The sequence below is a fragment of the Gobio gobio genome (genome assembly GCF_949357685.1).
Source record: "Gobio gobio genome assembly, chromosome: 24".
In the NCBI taxonomy this organism is placed as follows: Eukaryota; Metazoa; Chordata; class Actinopteri; order Cypriniformes; family Gobionidae; genus Gobio; species Gobio gobio.
In genome coordinates, this window is record NC_137120.1 from 35,098,594 (window position 1) to 35,120,668 (window position 22,075).

A 22,075-nucleotide genomic window follows, 5' to 3' on the forward strand; every position below is an offset into this window, starting at 1 on the left:
TATATAGGGTTAGGTATATAGGGTTGTACTAGAGAACTGAGAACTAGAGAACTGTTTCTGCTGGGGCTTTTGTCTGTAAAACCCTTTTGGTACTAATCTAACCTTTATTCCTATAAGGATCACATTGTTTCTCCTGTGTTTGGTTCACTTTAGAAACAGTCGCCAAGTCAGGAGCAAAAACTGTCTGCTCCCGAAGAAATCCAAATGTTTGGAGTTTCCTCAGTGGCAGGCCAGAGAGCGAAAAAGGTGTCCTTTATATTCTCACTGTTTCCATACGGCATACGGTCTTATAATAGGTGGAGCCGCTCGCTGCCTGGATGGAGATCAATTTACTGAATTGTTGCTAAGCACTACAGTACAATGTTTTCTTTGTTTTGACAAAGAGTACTGATAGTTTTCATTACTAAACACCAAAAAGAGTTGACCCAATTTCAAACAACAACCCAAGTTGGTCATAAGAGTAGTTTCGTAAGAGTAGAGAGTATATGATGAGCACCCTTTTTATTCCTAAAGTTCAGATAGGCATGTTTTCATGAATGGGACGAATTACTGTAAAACTATGCAGCGAGCTCCTTTGTGTTTATTGTTGTGGCAGCTGCTGTTGGTTACTAAGCCACTTTGACTCTCCGGCACGAAGCTTGTTTTGTCTCCCTGGAAACTTTTGCCACACAAAAACACTTACTGTTGCGTCAAAACCAAGAAAACTGCCGGTTCTGACCTTGATTCTTGGACTTATTTAGATAGAGATGATTCTGTGATGTCATTACAACCCAGAGGCAAAGTTCCCATCAAGGAATATTTATGATATTTATTACTTTTAAGGACAAGTGGAACTGCAGATTTAGTCACTTAACAACAACAAAAATCACCTCGGCTTCTTATCACTTTTGTATGTGTCCGGTTTAGTGAACTTTTTTTGTGTGTCATGGTGAGCAAATAAAAAGTCCTCTGAAGAATATTTACTCTAAACTGAACTTTGACCATTTCAAGGAACTAACCAGTGAGAAAATGAAGGTATTTTTGCCCATGCAAATTTTTTTAATATTTCCTCTTTTTATTTGTGGTCAGGGCTCAATAAGAGCTTTTAAAGCATTTAAACACACAGGTAGACAATAGAACAATAGACTCATTCCTAAATGGTCAAAAATAAGGTAAATGTGATCTCGCATATCGTCGCTGCCCGATGAAACTCACGTATGTCCAAAACGGTTACTTTTCAGGAAGTGAAAAAAACACCGTATTTCAAAAGCAGTTGAATGTAGCGTTGTCGTACTTAGTACGGCATCTTTACACGTAACCATATTCTTGCCAGTGTAATGATATAATCCACATTTGACCAAAATTGAGTTTAAATGGACATACGTGCATATTTTACAGTAACGGTGGTCGATACGCGTTCTTCCGATTATTAATTAGAATGGCCAAGTCGCGTTTCATATTGACAGAGGAATACGCTCAGTTTATTAAATAGCCTACGTCTTAGTTTATTAAATACGCTTAGTTTATTTAATATTAATTATAAATTTATTAAATGTCTCTTGCAAACTATGAAGGGACAATGAATCAATACACTGACATGGTAATGCTAGACAGATACTTTGTTTGTACAGTCCTACCGTAATTTTGTCACTCCTAGACGTACGTCTGGCGTCAGGGGGGAAACATTTACCTCGATGAAGGAAAGTCATTGTCTCACCAGGCTATGTTTCACGAGACCGGCGAGATGCTTCCACAGGGCGGGAGATACGCGGCGTGATTGACAGCTTTGACACCAAATGGATATACGTGAAAATCAGATGACATGATTTCATAACTTTTCATTGGCCATTTAGATATGTGAAGCATACTGTATACGGAAATTAACCTGGACATTCAATCCGTCGAAAAATCTCAAAATCGGCAAAATGGACATACGTGGTTTTCATCGGACAGCGACGATATCTTGTAACAGTGACCTTGTCTCACAATATGACTTTATTTCTTATTTACTTTTTCTCACACGTATATTTTACTCTCAATTGAAGAAAAGGGGCAAAACTTACTCTAGTAGAAAAAGGTTTGGGCTATCTTCTACTCTCAGGCAGAAATGGGATTCCATACCACATAGCAACACCCCAGCAACCGCATAGCAACTACATAGAAACAAGCTACAACCAGATCACCCTAGCAACAACATAGCAACACCCTAGAAAATATGCTGAAACCTTATCAAACACTTCAGTGTCTTAACTGCATAGCAACGCCCTGGAAGTTGCCCAGAACAACCTAGTCAAACCAGTGTTTCCCACACATAGACGATTTCGTGGCGGTGCGCCACAGAATCAACACCGGCCGCCACATATTGCACGTCTCTATTCATTAACTTTTTTTAAATCTCACGCCAAACTGCAAAACCTGCTTTTGATATGAAAGTCTAAGCTTTTAAAATTGAATACGAAATTCAATCAATAAATAACGTTTTGGCGCTAATGTGGGATAACAGTTAAAGCCAGAGGCGTTGAAGTTAAACAAACCAGCGCTCTGTCAATGCTTTTGAATGGCTTAAGCGGATACACAACAGTTTTACTATGCAGGTATTAGCAGCAGTTTTTTATTACGTCAACCGTTTTTACAGGATAATTTTATTATGGAGAGTGAAGGAGATGCAACATAGTTAATGTTAATGTTTTTCTTGTATTTAGCCCTCAGGTATTCCTTACTAATTAGTCACACTCTTACTCATTAGTAGTCAAATGTGACAATACACCTTAACTATTTTTCAATTAAATAAATGTTCTATATTTTAGTTTAATAATATTTATTGAATATTTTGAGGATATCTTTTGGTACTAAATAGGCCTACCATTTGTGCAATAATTATGGTCCATTAATGACCACTTAAAATATTTGTATTATTATTTATTTTACAACTAGTGTAGTAATTAAGGTTAAAATAGAGAATTCCAATGCAAAGAGGCAAATTAGAGTCATTTTGTGGCTGGAAAAATTATTGATTTATTTTGATTTGATTTATAAAGCCATGGTTTACCTACTTTGTGTTTGTATGGCTCTTTAATACATATACATGTATCTAGTCTGGTTGCTCAAAAAAGTATTGCAGATAATAACTTACTTATTTTTAGGTTTTGCATTTGAATACATATTTAGACATGATCAAGTCAAGTCAACTTTATTTATATAGCGCTTTCAACAATGTAGATTGTTTCAAAGCAGCTTTAAGGCCTGTACACACCGGGACGAATATCGCGCGCGCTTATCGCCAGCGTTTTTCGTGCCGTTTTTCGGCGCGTCTTGAGTGTTCACACCCAAGCGATTTTCACTGGCGCTGCGCCGAGTGAACGTGCACATTCAGTCGATGCGCTCCCGGTACACAAGATGGTGCTGCGGCACTTTAAGCCTCTGACACTCGCTTGTCACACAGAAGGAGAAGAGAGACAGTATTTACGTGCTTGCCAAAACCATAGACATATTATGTATATGGACAAAACCATTCACACACTTTTTGCTAACTGGCAAGCAGCATTAGCAGTTCATCTTCTTCTTTGTCTACTTACTACTTCTTCGTCGTATCAATATGTGCTCGGCAAGAGCGTTTTGTGCTCGAGCGCCACCAAGTCGTGTTTTACTGTCACTTCAGCAGCTCCAGGCACGTGAACAAAAGCGCAGATTGGTCGGCCAGTTTTTTACGCGCCGCGTCAAAATAAAAAAACGAACCCGAGGCGTTTTTTTAAAAATGACGCTTTTACGCCTGGCGTTTTGCGCGTCGGTGTGAACACTCACATTGGCGCCCATTGTTTAGTCCCGAGGCGTTAAACGCGTGCGAAAATCGTTGCGGTGTGAACAGGCCTTTACAGTGTTAAACGGGAAAATAATGCAGCATAATGTATAGCCATTCTGGAGAAAACGCTGATGTCATCAGTTCATTTCAATTATCATACAGTGATAGTATGGGCTTTAGATTTACATTTACATTTATGCATTTGGCAGACGCTTTTATCCAAAGCGACTTACATTGCATTCAAGGTACACATTTGACATTTTGTAAGTTCTTGCTTTCCCTGGGAATCGAACCCATGACCTTGGCGTTGCTAGCGCCATGCTCTACTTTTTGAGCTACAGGAAAGTACAGATCAATAATTAGATCAGACATTTAGTTTATATGGTTAATTTAGTTTATTAATTAGATTTATTTCGATGTTTAGTTGAAAAATGTAGTGTCCCAAACACTAGATTTCTTCACTAGATTTCTTCAAATGGGAAATTTAAAAAAGTTAATGACTTGCATCCTAATATTTTTAATGATACTTATATAAGCAAACACAAGTGAATATTAATGAATGCAAGCAAATATAATTTAACCCAAGAAAAGTTTAAAATAGTGCTAAAAAGACAAAAGTATTTTTACCTATATGTACAGTAGGATATATACATACGAATTGATACTGAATCAAGATCGAAATCAATATTTGTGCCAATCACCAAACATCACCCCCCCCCCCCCCCCCCCCCCCCCCCCATCCCATGCCCCCGCCTGCCCGCCACCACAAATTGGTTTCTAATCTGTGGGAAACACTGCAAACCCATTCAGCAAACCTTAGCAAATGCATAGAAATGTGTTGGCAACAACCCGAACAGCCTATAATTCAAAACACCCAAGCCACTGCATAGCAACACCCCAGCAACCACTTAGATTAATAGCGGTGGGTTTTACGTGGGCAACAATGTGGTTGTCTTTTATAAAAAATACAAATCTCTGAAAACAACATCAGTGACCATTCGAAAGGAATCAAGCCTCCTTCAGACTGTCAGTCCAAATCTGATTTTTGTGCATATCAGATCAGATTTAGCAAGTGTGAATGCCGAAAAATCACATGAAATGTGTTTTTTACAAATCCGTTTTGATCTAGATTGATATGTGGTTTGAAATCCATTTCTGATCGGATTTTGGGTGGTTTATGTGACTTTCTCACGCCACGTAAAAACGCAAACGTCCGACATTGTTATAGGAAACAAGCTAAAAGTCGCTGCAAAAACAAGGTTGTGGATTTGGATTTGGACTGACAGTGTGAACTGTCACTTAGTGTGTGTGTGTGTGTGTTCATGTTTGACTGACGTACGATTTCTCACTATTTTCAGATCTGTCTACAGCACGGCTCCTGTTGGGACATATGACCCTCCTGTAACGACAAAGCATGAGAAAGGTACACCAGCCTTTTTTCTCATAGCGGCCATCTGTCTGCTCTAATTGTCCCAAGCTTCCTCTGCTCTCAACATGCCCCAGCGTGTAGCGTTTGAGGAGACACCTGAACGTTCAGGCCTGTTGTCATTTGCAAAAGCCTCACATATCAGTTCCATGACTGTTGGCGATTCGTCTATAAAGCTTTTGGGAACTGCAATTAAACACGACCCCGCGCCCAACAGGAAACATACATCAATGTGACGTTTTGCGCGTGTGGTTCGTCTCTGGTCTTCTGGCCCGGACCTTCAAGGTGGACCCTCCCCCCAACCCCACAACTCCTTCACCATCCCAGGCTGCTCCTGTTTCAGGAAGCCCGGCCCTGTCACTGATCCCATGCTGGCATTTTTCCCAGGATACCCCTCCCCCGGTCCCATTTTCCCTCCAACAACCACCTCCTCCTCCAATCCTCGTCACCCTCCCCCACCCAAATCCTTTTCCCCTCCTGTCCTCTGCCAGTTTCCCAAGATAAACAAAGACTTCAGTTTGTCTGGGCTCCGGCAGGGGTCAACTGGAATGAATAGCGGGGCCATACCGAGGGCTCTTTCTCTCTCCCCTTCTTGAAAAGATCACTGCCGAATTGTCTTTGTGATTGTGCTCTTGCGGGGGGGAAGGGCGTTGAGTCATTGTAGACCAGTTTCAAAGTTCTAACTGCTTTGCGGTTACGACTTTCAGTTCCCAGTTTGGTTTTATTGCACACTAGAGCCGTAGTTTCCCTGTTTATTTTGCAGTCTCACATAAACTGCCTAATCTGAGATGCCATTTCTTCGATCTCAATAAAGAAAATACAGGAAGAATCTTTGATCTTTTGGCAGATGACGGATGGTCTGCTAGTGTTTTGAAGGCTTCTGAGTAGGTTGGGTAATTCCCGCATGCACAAAGCTGATTTAAATGGACAATGACTCCTCTAAGCAAGATTACGTATTGGTTTGTGAGATTATTCTCAAACTTGTCGCCCAACCCCCTCTGGTAGTTTGGGAGGAATACTGTTTAAAGTTTACTCGAGGTGGATGAGTAACATTATGGAGACTGACGAGATCATTGACGAAATGCTTTGTGGGACACTCCAGCGTCAATGAGGAGATATCCATCTTGCTGAATGAGTGGTCAAAGTTTTCCTGACTTTCTGTTTGCTTTGAACAAAAGAACTGCTGGGTTAGATCTTGTCTCTACTTGTATTTAGACGGGTGTTTTGTTCAGGCATCTTTCTGCCCTGCTCTATGGGACTGACCATGTTAGACAGGGACATGGCATGGCTCTTAGCACACAATAAATCACCTAAAACAGTCCTTGACTTCTTATCTTTATTGCTTTTTTGTTGTTCGGAGCTATTATATGAGCTTCGCTAATTAACCAGTCACATTGCTAATACTATTAAATACTAAAGTATTGAGCTTTGGTTTTGATGGTACTCTTCTAAATGTTCGTACTGTTGATTTTTGCTTGATAAAATGGTTTTAACAAAGTCTTCTAGATTTATATTTAAAGGGTTAGTTCACCCAAAAATGAAAATTCTGTCATTAATTATTTACCCTCATGACGTTGGACACCCGTAAGACCTCCGTTCATCTTCGGAACACAAATGAAGATATTTTAGTTGAAATCTGATGGCTCTGAAAGGCCTACATTGGCACAATGCACGGTTCACTCTCAAGACCCTTAAAAGGTACTAAAGGCGTCGTTACAAAGTCCATCTCACTACAGTGGTTCTACAATAACTTTATGAATCGGCGAAAATAGTTTTTGTGCGCAAAAAACCCCTAAATAACGACTTATATAGTGATGACGATTTCAAAACACGGCATCATGAAGCTTCGAAGCGTTATGAATCAGTGAGTCGATTCAGCAGTTTGGATCGCCAAATTTCAGCAGTTTGGCGGTTTGACACGCGATCCGAATCATGATTTGACTCACTGATTCATAACGCTTCGAAGCTTCATGAGGGTAAGTAATTAATGACATAATTTTCATTTTTGGGTGAACTAACCCTTTAAGTGGGGGAATGATATCAATGGATTAAAATATCATAAAGAGTCTTTACATGGTATACATGACACAATGCGCATCAAATAGGTGCGGTCACATTTATTGTTGTTCAGCAAATTTTTGGGGACAAATTCCAGTCATTTCAATAGGAATCCACCTGATCTGGAATTTCTAGTAAGGGCGAAAGATTTGTGCAAAGATTTCGCAACAAGTTCAATGAATTTGCTTGGTTTACCAACAGAAAGTTGCTTGGTTTGACAGTGTGAGTGGTGCTTCATGCAACGCTATACTTGACAATAGATCTTTTCGGCTGCAAGATTTCGCTAATCGGACCGTACCTTTGGTCCGACTTTGCGAAAACTGTATTGGTATGGTTTCAGTTGAACATTGAGCATTTACATGACATTTTAAAAAGACAAATTATAGTTTTAGTCCAACTTTTATAGTGCAAGTAAACGGCCTACACTCTTAAAAAATAACACAAAAGGTTCTTTGTAGCGCAGAAAAAGTTCTTTAGACTATAAATGAGTTAGTAAAAATGGTTCTTTAAAGAACCTTTCACAAAATGGTTCTTCTATGGCAGGGGTGTCCAATCCTGATCCTGGAGGGCCACTGTCCTGCAAAGTTTAGCTCCAACCCCAGTTAAACACACCTGAACCAGCTAATCAAGGTCTTATTAGGCATAGTAGAAACTTCCAGACAGGTGTTGAGGCAAGTAAGAGCTAAACTCTGCAGGACAGTGGCCCTCCAGGACCGAGTTTGGACACCCCTGTTCTATGGCATCGCCTTGAAAACCCCTTTTTTGTTCTTCCTGGCAACTTTATTTTTAAGGGTGTAGTAAGTAACCACCCAGAGCACCCGAGCAATAACAATTTAGAATCCTTAGGGAATATTCACTTTTTTCCCCCCAGAAAATAAAAATAAATCTTGTTGTTGCATTATCATTTGGTATGAGTCTGATCTGCCACGCCGTTACCTGATAATTTACCGACACTTTATTCAGATCAACGTTCCCGCTAAATTTCTCCGCTTTTGACTCCACATTCCAGACCCACATGCTCTCCGACAGGAAACGTTTTCACAACTTTGCTCTTTTCCTCCCACCCCCACCCCCTTTCCTTCCAGGACAGAGGAATGCAGGAGCGAGAGGCCAGTCAGGAGAGGACAGCTGGATGTGTTTAAGCATGGTTTGTGAAACAGCCAGTGATGTTACATCACATGCGACAAGCGTTTTTAAATCTATATGTTGATTTTGGATTGGACTTCCCAACGTCAGCGATAACTTTAGGTATTACGCTATTAAAGGAACTGCAGAAATTTGAGGAAAAGTCCGCCGCGGCCAAGAGTTACATATCAGGCCACGCCCTCGTCATCTGCTCCAGCTCTGTTGCTGTTCTGTGCTGGTGTGGTCAGCTGACTTGGCCATGGCCGGGATTTGAATGACCCACATTTCTCAAACGAGCTGGGCAAGAGAGCAGCTTTACTCTCGCCTTCTGGTCTTTCTCGAGGGAATGTATCTATCAATAGCTGGCCGTGTCTGTGTGAAAGAATGCGGCCACACCGGGCACCAAGCTGGTTCTGCTGGAGCCAATGTCAGCTTTTTTTTTAACATACATTATTCGCACTTTAAAAAACTGAACACACTGTTGAAAAACTTGAGCTTTTTCCACCTGATCTGACCTTTACACATCACACACCCCCACCAGTGAATTTAAATGAATGTGTGTTTACTGGACATTTCCAGACCTGGAAATCACTATTTTTTTTAATTTCTTGAAGGTTTTCCATGACCGCGCATGGGAACCCGCAAGCTTTTATCGGTGTAGCCTAATATAGTCATATTTATGATTCTTGACTTTTTGTATTGACTGCAGATACATATTTCACTTCTCACAACGACTGCATTCTTTCCCAGTGAATTAAATACATTTCTCCATAATTACTCACATAAAATGAAACGCTTTTTGAGCATTAAGTCCATTGTAAATTATGAATCATATCTCCACTATTAATAATGCAAGACTGCTCAAGTGATGTTGCCGCATGAAAAAAAGTTGACAGTAGTGAAAGACATCAGTGATTCTATTATGACTGTCCTCTTTTCTAGGAAAAGTAATGTCATGTTGGATAGCCTGGGACCAAAGAGAAGAGACTGCAGTCTGCGCTGAAACTGAACCCTGCATACCACACATGCTTTAGGGGCACAATAGCTCTCTTTACAACATGCAGTAAAAATTGCCTGGAAGTATTGCAGTGGAACAGCAGCTGAGCATTCTTGTTCTTCTCGAACTTGTCGGATCACTTTGGACCGGCTAAATAGTTTTGTTTGAGGAAGCAATGCAACCCTAAATAGTATATCATTGACTTTTATATTCAGAATCAAGTGTGTGAAGTACACGGCTCCCACACCCTTTGACCAATTAATTTCCATTTGTGATGATGGGTTTTATGTTATATATAAAATACATATTTATATGTTTTAGAGATAGCTCTCAAAGTGCAATTTTTTGACTGCAGATCACAATTATCACTGTTGGGATCTTGAAAAACAGCCTTGGGCTGGAATTTTAAATGAGAATAGTCTGAAAACAGCTTATCATTTGCATAAAGGTGTAAGTTATGAGGTGTCATTCTAGTCATGTGACTAGTCACGTTCTCAGCTTTTCCACTCGTGAACAGAAAAGGACAGAAACAATGCGTAATTTCACATTTTTTAATACGTGAGCAGCACGTAAATTGTCATGATACCAAAATACATAGATTCAGAATGCGACATGGGAAGCAATATATACACACACACACTCAAATATTACATAATGTACAGGTCTTTATAAAACAAAGACATTAAAAACAGTGGCCTAAACCTCGTACAGTCACGTTTGGTGTGTTCGACGACAATGTAATATTGACCTTCATCATGACACGTTTGCATATGTTGTAATACCCCTCTCGCTCGCATGGCTTTTGAATTGTCTGAATAGAGAGTTCAACACTTCAAGAACTGTAATCCCAAGAAGTAGCACCACCAGCATTCGCTGGAAAGGCATGCCCGGACATCTCACAGGCCAAGCTGAGCTTGTACTTTGGTAGCGCCACTCGTGCTTTTGCTGGGAAGTCCCACACTACGATGTTGAGCTCAGGCCTGACCACGTGTTACCGATGCACGCAGGGCAACCCGGATAAGAAGTACAGTACAATACAGTTAGAAAGCTACTATCGCTGTACTCCATGGGTTTAGGCTCTTGAGCATTTGGTCGCAACAGATTTGACCACTGTCTTCGGCCTCAGCCTCGGGTTTAGCGCTGTCTTTGCTGAGAAGTCCTGAGAAACTGGAACCGAATATCGTTATGAGGTTGGACACGTTACTCGTGTCCATCTTCTCGCCTTCCTCGTCCTCTTTAGCGTTTGAGGAAGCAACTTTGGTCCTTTTTTGAGGCGAATCGCCACTTTCCGACTCCTCCGCGCTTCTTTTCCTGTTTGAACAAACATGCGTTTTGGGCGGTTGGTGTGATTCCCCGTTCGCTACAGGCGTTGACTGACGTTCTGCTACTGTACTGTCTGAGGGACTCTCCGTGGGTTCGTTAATGGTTTCCGGTTGTGTTTCAGATGAAATGTTACCAACTGAGTCCAACGAAGAGTTTAGGTTTTGCTCTTGTTGTAAAGTGGAAGTACAATCCGCCTGGTCTGATTTCACCTCGTCGTCGTTTTCGCGATATTCCCGCTCTTTCTCGCTCGTCTCGGGCTGTTTATTCGCCCGAGGTTCCTCTGGGCTTTCTGCTTGGTCACATTCCGTTGTAGAGGGGTGGAATTTCTCCCGCTCTGAATCCATAATGTCCCATTCGTTCCCTTCGCGTTCGCCTTGAGCGTTCAGGCACGCGCCGCTGTAGTAGTCGCTGAGATAGACCTGGCGCGCGCTGCGAAGGACCAACGATACCAGGAGGTTTTTGTGCAGTTTAATGCCGCCTCGTTGAATGCGTGAGTTGTAGATTTTCCCTAAGGAAATACTCATAATCCGATGGGCTTCCACCTTGTATTCCATGGCTGGAGTCGAAACGCTAAAGTTCACAATCGGTACAAAGTTCGCCGAGCGTTTCACGTATGATTTCCTCTCTGGGTTCTCCTCAAAAACGTTACTGTGAATCGGCCAGCGACGTAGAAACACGTTCGTAAATAACGGCCAAGAACTTCCCCCCTCCTGTAGATCAAATCGTCCCTTGTTTTGTTGACAAAAGCCTCATTCTCATTCACAAAATACAATATCGGTGTTATTGGGTGAGAGTAGGAGATTTCATTACCTCACACATTCTCTTCTGCACCCGACAATGATCTAGGGAGGAATGAGACCGTTTCTATTTTTAACTCGCTTTTATACTTCCGCGTCAGCGACTACACTAGCCAATCATATCTCGAGTTGGGTTCTGCTACCGTTGTGAATCACACCCCGCCAAATAGGCGAGGACCAATGGGAGAGCGCTATGGCGATGAGTCATATTTAAATACTAACGTGGGAGAACTGTTTAAAGGGAAAGAAATGTTTTCAAGCTAAAACGCACAGATATTGTTGTTTTCGTTGTGTGTATTCAGCTATGTTGACTTATATAGTGAAGCTTAACTGTTTTTAAAACACAACATCGTTTTCGTAAGTAGACAGAATCAAATAACAAGCCAAATTCGACATATACAAGGAAGTAAAACATGTTTTTACATGTCACCGAGCTTTCTCGGGGTAGGATCGTTATTTCATACATTTAGTTTCTAAATCAATCTTTATAAATATACATTAATGTATTATTGGTATTACACGGTTACCGCATGTAATCTCTTCTTGTTTCATAAGAAGAAGAAAAACGTTACTTCCCCTTTAATTTTTTCAACTGACTTCCTCGACTGATGTAATGGTTTGTCTGCTACAGTCGTGTCACATGACTCTATTGTGCAAATCCATTGCGGTGTCTGGGCAAATGTGAATGGAGCTGTTAGTGGGGGGAAGGGCAATGTTTTGTTTGAAGAAACAGTTACTCATGAACTACAATGCGGGAGATTTTACCCTGATGAATTGCGATACTTTCGTTAGTCTATATCTATGTATGCAATGTTTGATTATAGCCCTAATCCTTGTACGTTGGTTTGTGAGTTTCCCTTCATTAAGATGTGGGTCATAAACAAACCTGACAGGAAGAGCGGGCTGTGACGTAAGACACGTTCAGAGATCGTTTATCTAAATATAAACGATTACAGCCATGCATACCGCATAATATCTTTGTGAAATCCTTGGTTTCAAGTGCCTCAAACCGCAATTCAGACTATGAATGTATCTTTGATAGACAATAATATGAAAACCATAAACCAGCATAGCTGTGTTTTGCTGTTAATGGATTCCAGTTAGTACAGGACAATCCATACAAATGTGGATCATAAATAATATCTCATCAATTCCCAATTCTTGAGCCAGGTTCCGCGTGTTGATGGGAAACTGGCAACTGATACTATAAATAAACCCTGAATTGATTAATAATGTATGCAGCTTTACTTACTAAAGCGAGCTGAAGTGTTTCCAGCTGGTTTGCTGGTTTTACATCATGCACAATGTCCTCTTACCAGTGGACAGCACTGGTGTAGATAGTCAACTAATGAGAATGCAGCGCTGTGATGAATAATGTATGAAGCATGATGTGTGTTAGTAGGCAAGGTGCATGGCTACATTAAGAGAAACCAATCAATGGTTTAAGTTTTATTATTGTAGGTTTCAGATTATATTATTATTAATGTATTAAAATTTGTAATATATGAGAATAGACCTGAGGTGGTTTATTAATGTAGAGCTAATGTATCAAAGAAAACCTAGAGTTCAAGTAAATAAAAGTAGTGGCACCACTGTACGGTATCAGATGGCATATCTTGTTAATTTCATAAAGTACCCATGTAATAAAATGTTTACAAAATTGTTGGATACTATCATGGTATTTTTGAAAGTAAATTTGAATACGAAGCAAACCACCTATGGAATTACCATCAGGAATCACAATACCACATTACTACCAATAATAATACTAATTCCAATAATAATAGCCTATTAGTGATTGTCACAGTTGTTGTTATTATTTATAATGTATATAATAGTGTAATAGTATAGTGATTAGTAACATTACAATATACTATTGGAATATTACAATACCACATTACTACCAATAATAATACTAATTCCAATAATAATAGCCTATTAGTGATTGTCACAGTTGTTGTTATTATTTATAATGTATATAATAGTGTAATAGTATAGTGATTAGTAATATTACAATATACTATTGGAATATTTATTAATAATAATAAAGCAACATTGTATGGAATACAGGTGTTTACACCGTATACAGCGGTGTCTGATTTAAACAATTTCCGCTTATAATTTTAAACATGGTGTTATACATATTTTAACATAGACTATCTGTGTATTCTGGGTCAACCTTGCTTTGTTCTTTTATTGTAACAAACCAAAACAACCCACGCTGGTGTTTATTTACCGGGAGGCTCGTGTGTGTGTGCGCGCGTGTTCAGACGCTGAAGGACCCGGATGTGATTCCGCCGAGCAATGGCGGCTGAGCGGATCCGGGCTCCGTCCCACATGTAAACAACACATCAAGCGCTCTCCTTTGTTTAAGAAAACCAGCCGTGATCAAGAGCATGATATTTTCGCACAAGAGTCGACTCATCTGAGCACCAAAATGTCGATGGAAGATCCGTTTTTCGTGGTTAAAGGGTGAGTTTATTATGGCTTAGATCGGTTACTGTGGGGGAATATCATATGTCGATTTCGGAGGAAGCGGATTATTAACTCGAAGTGTTTTCCTGTGAACAAACTTTTCTGTTTACAGTTTTTAGTATTGCGTGTGAACACTTTGTCAGGTCGCAAAACCGCTTAAAGCAGCTGTTTCAGTTAAGATCGTTATCTTGTTGCCATGGCAACCGTAATTATCGATTTCCCTCACTATTATATCATGCCATTAAATCGATATCTTTATTGTTTTCCTTTTAAGTGATATTGGTGTATGGTACCAAACATCTGCTCTTTGCTATATTACACTTTAAAAAATGTACCATGTTATCACCAATGTTTTTGGACATGGAAGCACCTTGGAGTACCATGATGTAACGTTAAATATCATTATGTCAAAGTACCATTGTATATTTCCATATGTTACTGCCCAAAATATGGAATTATAATGGTAGTATAACCCAAAATTACTATGAAATACTATAGCGTTTGTGTTTAAGTGTCAAACAGGATATTAGCATTGTCACTGTTCCTCACTTTAATAAAGTGTTTTGATTGATTGCTTTTCCTTAGAGAGGTGCAGAAGGCCGTGAACACGGCCCAAGGGCTTCATCAGAGATGGATGGAGCTGCTACAGGACCCGGGTGGAGCCAGCAAGGAGGAGGTGGACTGGACCACCAATGAGCTGCGCAACAGTTTGAGGTCCATTGAATGGGACTTGGAGGACTTGGATGAGACTATCAATATCCTTTTGTTTCTGCTAGCCCATGTTTGGACTTGATGTGCTTCGGGCGTTTATATGTTGGTTGTCGCCTTAACCTAGTGTTCAAGTATTGTGGAGGCCAATCCAAAGAAGTTCAATCTTGATGTGGTGGAGTTGGCCAAGAGGAAAGCCTTCATCACTAGCACAAGGCAAACAGTCAGAGTGAGTAGATTTGAGAGGCTTAAAGGATTAGTTCACTTTTAAATAAACTTTTGCTGATAATTTACTCACCCCGTGTCATCCAAGATGTCCATGTCTTTCTTTCTGCAGTCGAAAAGAAATGAAGGTTTTTGATGAAAACATTCCAGGATTTTTCTCCATATAATGAACTTCAATGGGCTCCAAATGGTTCAAGGTCCAAATGACAGTTTCAGTGCAGCTTCAAAGGGCTTTAAACGATACCAGACGATGAATAAGTGTCTTATCTAGAGAAACGATCAATTTCTGCGAGAGACCGAGCAGTATTTATGCTATTATTTTACCTCTTATCAGACGAGCGTGATCATCTCTGAGCTCCGCCATAACTTCCGCTAAGTGAGGTCAAAATACGAGCGTGGTCATAGATGTATATGTCGATACCTCATTAGTATTTGCACGGATCAATAGAATGAGGCATCTACTATCGATATATCTATGACCACGCTCGTATTTTGACCTCACTTAGCGGAAGTTATGGCGGAGCCATATGTTACGGTTATTGCTTGAACCGTTTGGAGCCCATTGAAGTCCATTATATGGAGAAAAATCCTGGAATGTTTTCATCAAAAACCTTAATTTCTTTTCGACTGAAGAAAGAAAGACATGGACATCTTGGATGACATGGGGGTGAATAAATTATCAGCAAAAGTTTATTTAAAAGTGAACTAATACTTTAAGGCCCGTTCACATCAAGAATGACAACTATATTAGCGCTCACACCAACACACAATAGCTATATGTTGTCAGGTGGACACGCACATCTGCACCTGGGGTAGATGAATATATCTTATGGATTTTCATTTTACAGGAGATGAAAGACCATATGACTAGTCCAATGGCCGTTACAGTGTCCGAGAGGAAAAATCGACAGGTTTGTACTTAAGCCATGGAAGTAAGTGTTTGTTATGATTTTACAGTTTGTGCATCACCTCATGACATCTGTTGTTCCCATGTTAGACTTTAATCGGGGATGGTGGGTCTCGTGGCCCAATCTGGCAACCCAGTGCTGATAAGTACACTAGACTGGACAAGGAGCTGCACACGGCAAACTCACAATTCATTGACGAACAACAGTCCCAGCAACATGTATGTATTGACAAAATCATTTATATACGTCATACCACACATAATAGGTGATTATCACATGGCTGGCATTTTCTACAATATTTATGACGATTATAACGATAATGTGTTTTATTTGTGTTTGTGTGCATGGCAGCTAATAGCAGACCAGCAGGATGAGCAGCTAGAGTTAGTGTCGGGAACTATTGGCGTCTTGAAGAACATGTCTCAAAGGATCGGCCAAGAGCTGGATGAGCAAGCTGTGTAAGTCACTTCAAAATTGGTCAAGTCAGGTTGGAAAACTTTGTGTGTGTGTATACACACGCAACATTTCTGGTTCTCGAATCTGATTGGCTGAGAGCCTTTTCCTTTCCGCTAATATCCAAGGAAACTGTTTCACAATTTGTATCACTCCGCTTTTGTTTCTGCCAGATCAATACTGGCAGCATTTATCACCAAAATATCAATGGCGGAAGATTATGCAATCAATTATGCAATTTATTTACAAATATAGCGGCTGTTGGAAAATTTGTTTAGACGTTTTCGGATATATAGCCACTGCTATCACATGAGCAGATGACCGCTCTCCATCGAGGCAGGAATAGTTCTGAGTCAAACCGCTCAAGCCATTGATAAAGCTGCCAAGTCACCGTGGTCACTACTGTTGAAATAAAACGCCTTCATTGTGTGGAAACGTTACCGTATTATACTGACGTTTTACGGAAATGGGTCATACAATATAACCCCGCTTATTCTAGGATGCATATTTATTGACGGAGCAGACACATAATGTAAGTGTCTAAAATGTATACGCACAGTTCTGATGAATGATAAATGAAATGTACGAAGGAAAGTGCTGAAATAACTACAACATTAACAACACTGAAATAAGAGCGCGCGGTGTATCTATCAATCAGATGTGCATTAAAGTTTAATTCGTTATTATAGCAACAGTAGACACGGCCTGTTTTCTTTCAGAATCATCATGTGGAAAATGTTTCCGTATAAAGAGAACAAGACTTTTCTTTCTATTCAGTGAAGAAAAGTTAGTTTAATCGCATCGAATTTTAATGTGAATCGTCTCAAATCGAATCGTAATCCTATGAATCGTGAATTGAATCGATTCGCTGCCTACACAAAGATTCACAGCCCTAATTATTATGCATATATAAATACACACACATGTATGTATATATTTAAGAAAAATGTTTATGTATAAAATATTTATAATTTAAATTATATAAATATATATACAGTATATACATAAAATTTTTCTTAAATATATACATGAATGAGTGTATTTATATATGCATAATATTTATACACCGTACACACACACACATATTATGTAAAAAGAACATTTATTTTGGATGCGATTAATTGGGTTTATATATATATATATAATATCATTTAAAAAATATGCAATATAAAATTTTGATATAAATATCATATTAATATAATATTAATAATATAAATTTGATTTGAGTTTTTCCAATATTTATATATATATATATATATATATATATATATATATATATATATATATATATATATATATATATATATATATATATATATATATATATAATGGGTGTATATAGATAGATATCAATTAAATATATTTAAAAATTTTAAGATTTTTATAAATATTTATAAATTAAATAATATATTATATTTAATTTTTAAATATAATTTGAATATATTTGAACATTTATATATCAAATTTATATTAATGTAATAATATTAATATGAAATGTATTTAAATATATTTAAAATTTATGTATATATTTTTGAATAATTTGTGTGTGTATATGTATATATAAATACACAAATGAATTATTTAATAATATAATAAAAAAAATATATGTAATATAAAATTGATATAAATATAATATAATAATAATAATAATATAAATTTGTGTGTGTATTTATATATATATATATATATACACTTTTTTATAATTGGTGTGTGTGTGGATAGATAGAAATCAATTAAATGTAATTTTGTTTATAAATTATATATATGTATATATAAATTAATTAATACAAATTATATGTATATAATTTGAATTAATACAATTTTTTTCATAAATAAAACCAGAACACAAAGTTGTACATGACAACCTGACCAATTCCTGACAATTTGTCTAGTCCGTGCGGGTGAGTTAACAGACCGCTAAACTTTCTGAATGGATTCTGACTGTGTGTCTGGCCTATTGCAGAATGCTGGATGACTTTTCTCATGAGATGGACAGCACTCAGTCCAGGCTGGATAACGTCATGAAGAAACTGGCTAAAGTTTCTCACATGACCAGTGGTGAGTAATACAGCAGAGGAAGAGCAGACATGCTTCAGTGACTGTCATTCTCAGAATACTTTCAGCAGTCACTGAACCCAAACCTCTTATTTTAATATTTGACATCCTATCTGACACATGACGTTTCTTTATTTTGTCTATACATCTCATTTTCTAATTAATTTTTATGTTGTCCGAAAGAAAAACGTTGTAATGAATGAAAAAGTTTAATCCATCATGCATTTGCTGTTAAGAGAACCGCTTGACTTCCTGTTTTAGCTAAAGGTGATTGGCTACATTGCCCTTTAAATGGCAAAGCGTAAACAGGAAGTCAGACTTCCGGACCTTTTCAAAGGAAGCATTTTGTCGAGAAACCAAGAATTGAACATCTCCTGAACATTATGGAAACGTTTAGTTCTTCTTTCACCATAAAATGTAAACCACCTGATATGAATCAGCTTTTGATAACGTTTAACCCATTGTATTCTTGTTTGACCCCACAGATCGAAGACAGTGGTGTGCTATCGGCATTCTGCTGGCCATCCTGTTTGTCGTGATCATCCTCTTCATGGTTCTGTGAACAGTACGTTCACTCCATCTGAGGTTTTCGGAAAGGAGAGAACAACAAAACCCTTTCGCTTTCATCTCTAGTCCATCTTACGGTAGACCGCTGCTCATTTTTTGCTTTCCTGTAAGCATCCCAGACTGAAAACAAACACTAAGCACGGGCTGTTTTTTTCGCAAACGCGTTCCGGTTTAAGCGATAATACGGTCTGAATCGTTTCATACGAGTTGTCGTAATCCAGGGTAAATAATTTCTTTTAGATGGACCATGACGTTTAACACTTAAGCATCTAAAAGAATTAATAACACTTTATTTTTTTCTAGTGTTACTAGAAAATATGGCCTCCATTATTTCCTGTGCACTGCTTTATAACAGTCGGTTTAGACTGCTGTAAATAATCAGCACTAACTACAAAGTTACTAAATACTGGAGTTTAACAAACCAGATACTGTTTAAGCGGGTATGTTACTGATCATACTAACGCAAATGAGTTATTTACTGTCTAGGTGTTTATTTCTGTGTGTGGTTTACTTTTTTTTATATATATGTTAATCAGTTACTAGTCAGATTTATTCACATGCACTGCGCTTTGCCTCTTGAGACTGGATGGAATCATGTTTTTAACGGAAACGTTGATGTTAAGCGCTCCGGATAACTGCCTGAAAGTCTTCGAATACAGGAGGTTAGCAGTTGAAATATTAACATGATGTACAAAAATCCTTTAGTAAGCATTAAATGTGTAAATTGCGTGACAATTGGTTATCAATATGTAGAAAGTCTGAAAAAGAATCACTTCAGATGGAAGTGACATTTTGGACCAAAAGCTATTTTAGTATAAAAAGTCAAATTTGATAACTAACGGTTTAGTAGTTAAAGGGATAGTTCATCTGATAGCTCGACCTGAATGAGTTTATTTCTTCTGAACACAAAAAAGATATTTTGAAGAATATCAGTAAACAGTTGGCGGCACCCAGTGACTTCCATAGTATTTTTTTTCCTACTATGGAAGTCAATGGCAACTGTTATGATGACAGAATTAAAATTTTCGGGTGAACTATCCCTTTAAGTGTTAAAGGTATAGGTCACTATCTAGACTATCAGAGGGTGAAGTTGCATTTAATTTTAGGACGCCAGGCACTTGTGACACAACTTAAGGTTTCACATTTTTACACTGCTCAGAAAGTATGTTCGGACAATATTTACAATTCATATTTGCGCATATTGTCGGTTTGTGGTGTATTTCTACTGCTAACTCAAATGGAAATGTATGAAGCAGCAGTCACTTGTATGGAAATCATTGTATTTGTTTTCTTTTGACAGCACAACACTACATATTCTGTGTAAAAGTTTTATCCTACTGGATATTTGTGTAGCGTTTTGTTTTTGTTTGTATTATGTTTCAATGATCTCTTGGGTGAATCACAGAGAAATGTTATATTTCACCCCAAAATCAAAAGAAAAAAAATGTCAAATTACATTTTGCATAAGAGAATTATTTTTTGCATTATTATATGACATTATTTTCCAATTAAGCACGTTTGTCATTACTGTAATGCGGGGAAAAAACATTTAAATTATATATTAATAAAATTAATCTTTTCTGGACTAGATTAAATGCATCAAATATCTTAATGTATATTTTTTTCACATTATGGTAATGAGAATTGTTAATTGGCCGTAAAAAGCTTAATTTGAAATAAAATAATGTCATTATGTGGAGAAAAAAGTTATGCTAAAAATAGCATGAATGGCAAAAATATAATTTCTTTTATGGTTTTTAATGTGACATGTTTTTGAAAGACTGATTTACCCTTTCTGTTTTTGAGTAATCAAAGAGGAGAAATACAAAATCTGCAGTGTTTTTATCTTTCCAACATTTCCGTTGGCCCATATAATAGTGTTCCAGCTGATTCTGACTGCCTTCGGTCACATGATGCAGTTCGGCAGCTCTGATTGGTTCGAAGTGTGAATGAATTGATTATGCAATTTTACGATACAAATAAAAAAATCTACAATTGCACAGTTATGTCACTGTTTTTGAGTCGCAGTGACGGAGCGGAGAGATCACGGTAGTGAACGGGGCTCATAAACGCTGTTCTTCCTGATTGTGTGAATTTCAATTGTACGTGTCTGTTTGCGGTGTTTGTTTGCTCCCGGAGAGAACGCAAGTATTTTTTTACCCCTCATTGTTTCTCCTCGTCCCTCAGAAATCTGTCAAACCACCCCTCAGTTTATCACTGTGTGAAACTCTGAGACCCATTAAAATAATCATTGCAAAAGTTTGTGTTGGATTTCATTGATGTTGAGTGTCTACCATCTGTCTGTCTGTCTATTTATCTATCTGTTTATCTGTCTGTCTGTCTATCTATCTGTCTACTGTCTGTCTACTGTCTGTCTATCTATCTGTCTACTGTCTGTCTGTCTGTCTATCTGTCTACTGTATCTGTCTACTATCTGTCTAACTACTATTTATCTGTCTGTCTACTGTCTATCTATCTGTCTGTCTATTGTGTCTGTCTACTGCGTCTGTCTATCTATTTATCTATCTGTATCTATTCTGTCTCTATCTATGTAACTGTCTACTGTGTCTGTCTATCTATGTGTCTATCTATCTATCTGTCTACTATCTATCTGTTTGTCTATCTATCTCTTATCTATCTGTGTCTGTCTGTCTGATATCTATCTGTCTGTCTGCTGTCTATCTGTCTATATCTGTCTGTCTATCTATCTCTGTCTGTCTATCTATTTATTTATCTATCTGTCTATATATGTGTCTCTCTGTCTATCCTATCTATTTATCTATCTGTATTTATCTGTCTGTCTGTCTATGTATCTGTCTGTCTGTCTCTATCTATCTAACTGTTTGTCTGTCTACTATCTGTCTGTCTATCTATCTAGCTGTCTATCTATCTATCTCTGTCTAACTGTCTGTCTATATCTAGCTGTCTATCTAGCTGTCTTTCTATCTAGCTGTCTATCTGTCTGTTTATCTATCTGTCTACGGTGTCTGTTATCTGTCTGTCTGTCTATGTATCTGTCTGTCTGTCTCTATCTATCTAACTGTTTGTCTGTCTACTATCTGTCTGTCTATCTATGTGTCTGTCTATCTATCTATTTTTATGTCTATCTATCTAGCTGTCTATCTATCTATCTCTGTCTAACTGTCTGTCTGTATCTAGCTGTCTTTCTATCTAGCTGTC

At 38.2% G+C, this 22,075-nt stretch overlaps 2 protein-coding genes across 2 annotated transcripts; one reads left to right on the top strand and one right to left on the bottom strand.

The window, feature by feature from the left end:
* Window positions 1-9,936: 9,936 nt before the first annotated feature.
* ier5 (immediate early response 5) lies at window positions 9,937-11,545 on the bottom strand. Its single transcript, XM_079807788.1, has one exon. The coding sequence runs from the start codon at window positions 11,259-11,261 to the stop codon at window positions 10,425-10,427; it is 837 nt and encodes a 278-aa protein (XP_079663914.1). The 5' UTR covers window positions 11,262-11,545; the 3' UTR covers window positions 9,937-10,424.
* A 2,260-nt stretch (window positions 11,546-13,805) lies between these two features.
* Window positions 13,806-21,145, top strand: stx6 (syntaxin 6). Its single transcript, XM_079807734.1, has 8 exons — window positions 13,806-13,976; window positions 14,565-14,733; window positions 14,821-14,916; window positions 15,761-15,823; window positions 15,910-16,038; window positions 16,172-16,278; window positions 18,237-18,331; window positions 18,814-21,145. Exons 1-8 carry the CDS (start codon window positions 13,942-13,944, stop codon window positions 18,888-18,890), a joined length of 771 nt encoding a protein of 256 aa, XP_079663860.1. The 5' UTR covers window positions 13,806-13,941; the 3' UTR covers window positions 18,891-21,145.
* The last annotated feature ends 930 nt before the right edge of the window (window positions 21,146-22,075 follow it).

Excerpts from the sequence above, each read along its gene's own strand:
- ier5 (XM_079807788.1), bottom strand. The coding sequence starts at position 11,261 with ATGGAATACAAGGTGGAAGCCCATCGGATTATGAGTATTTCCTTAGGG.
- stx6 (XM_079807734.1), top strand. The coding sequence starts at position 13,942 with ATGTCGATGGAAGATCCGTTTTTCGTGGTTAAAGG. Across the intron at positions 15,824-15,909 it reads CCGAGAGGAAAAATCGACAG|ACTTTAATCGGGGATGGTGG; the intron begins GTTTGTACTTAA and ends TTCCCATGTTAG. Across the intron at positions 18,332-18,813 it reads AGTTTCTCACATGACCAGTG|ATCGAAGACAGTGGTGTGCT; the intron begins GTGAGTAATACA and ends TTGACCCCACAG.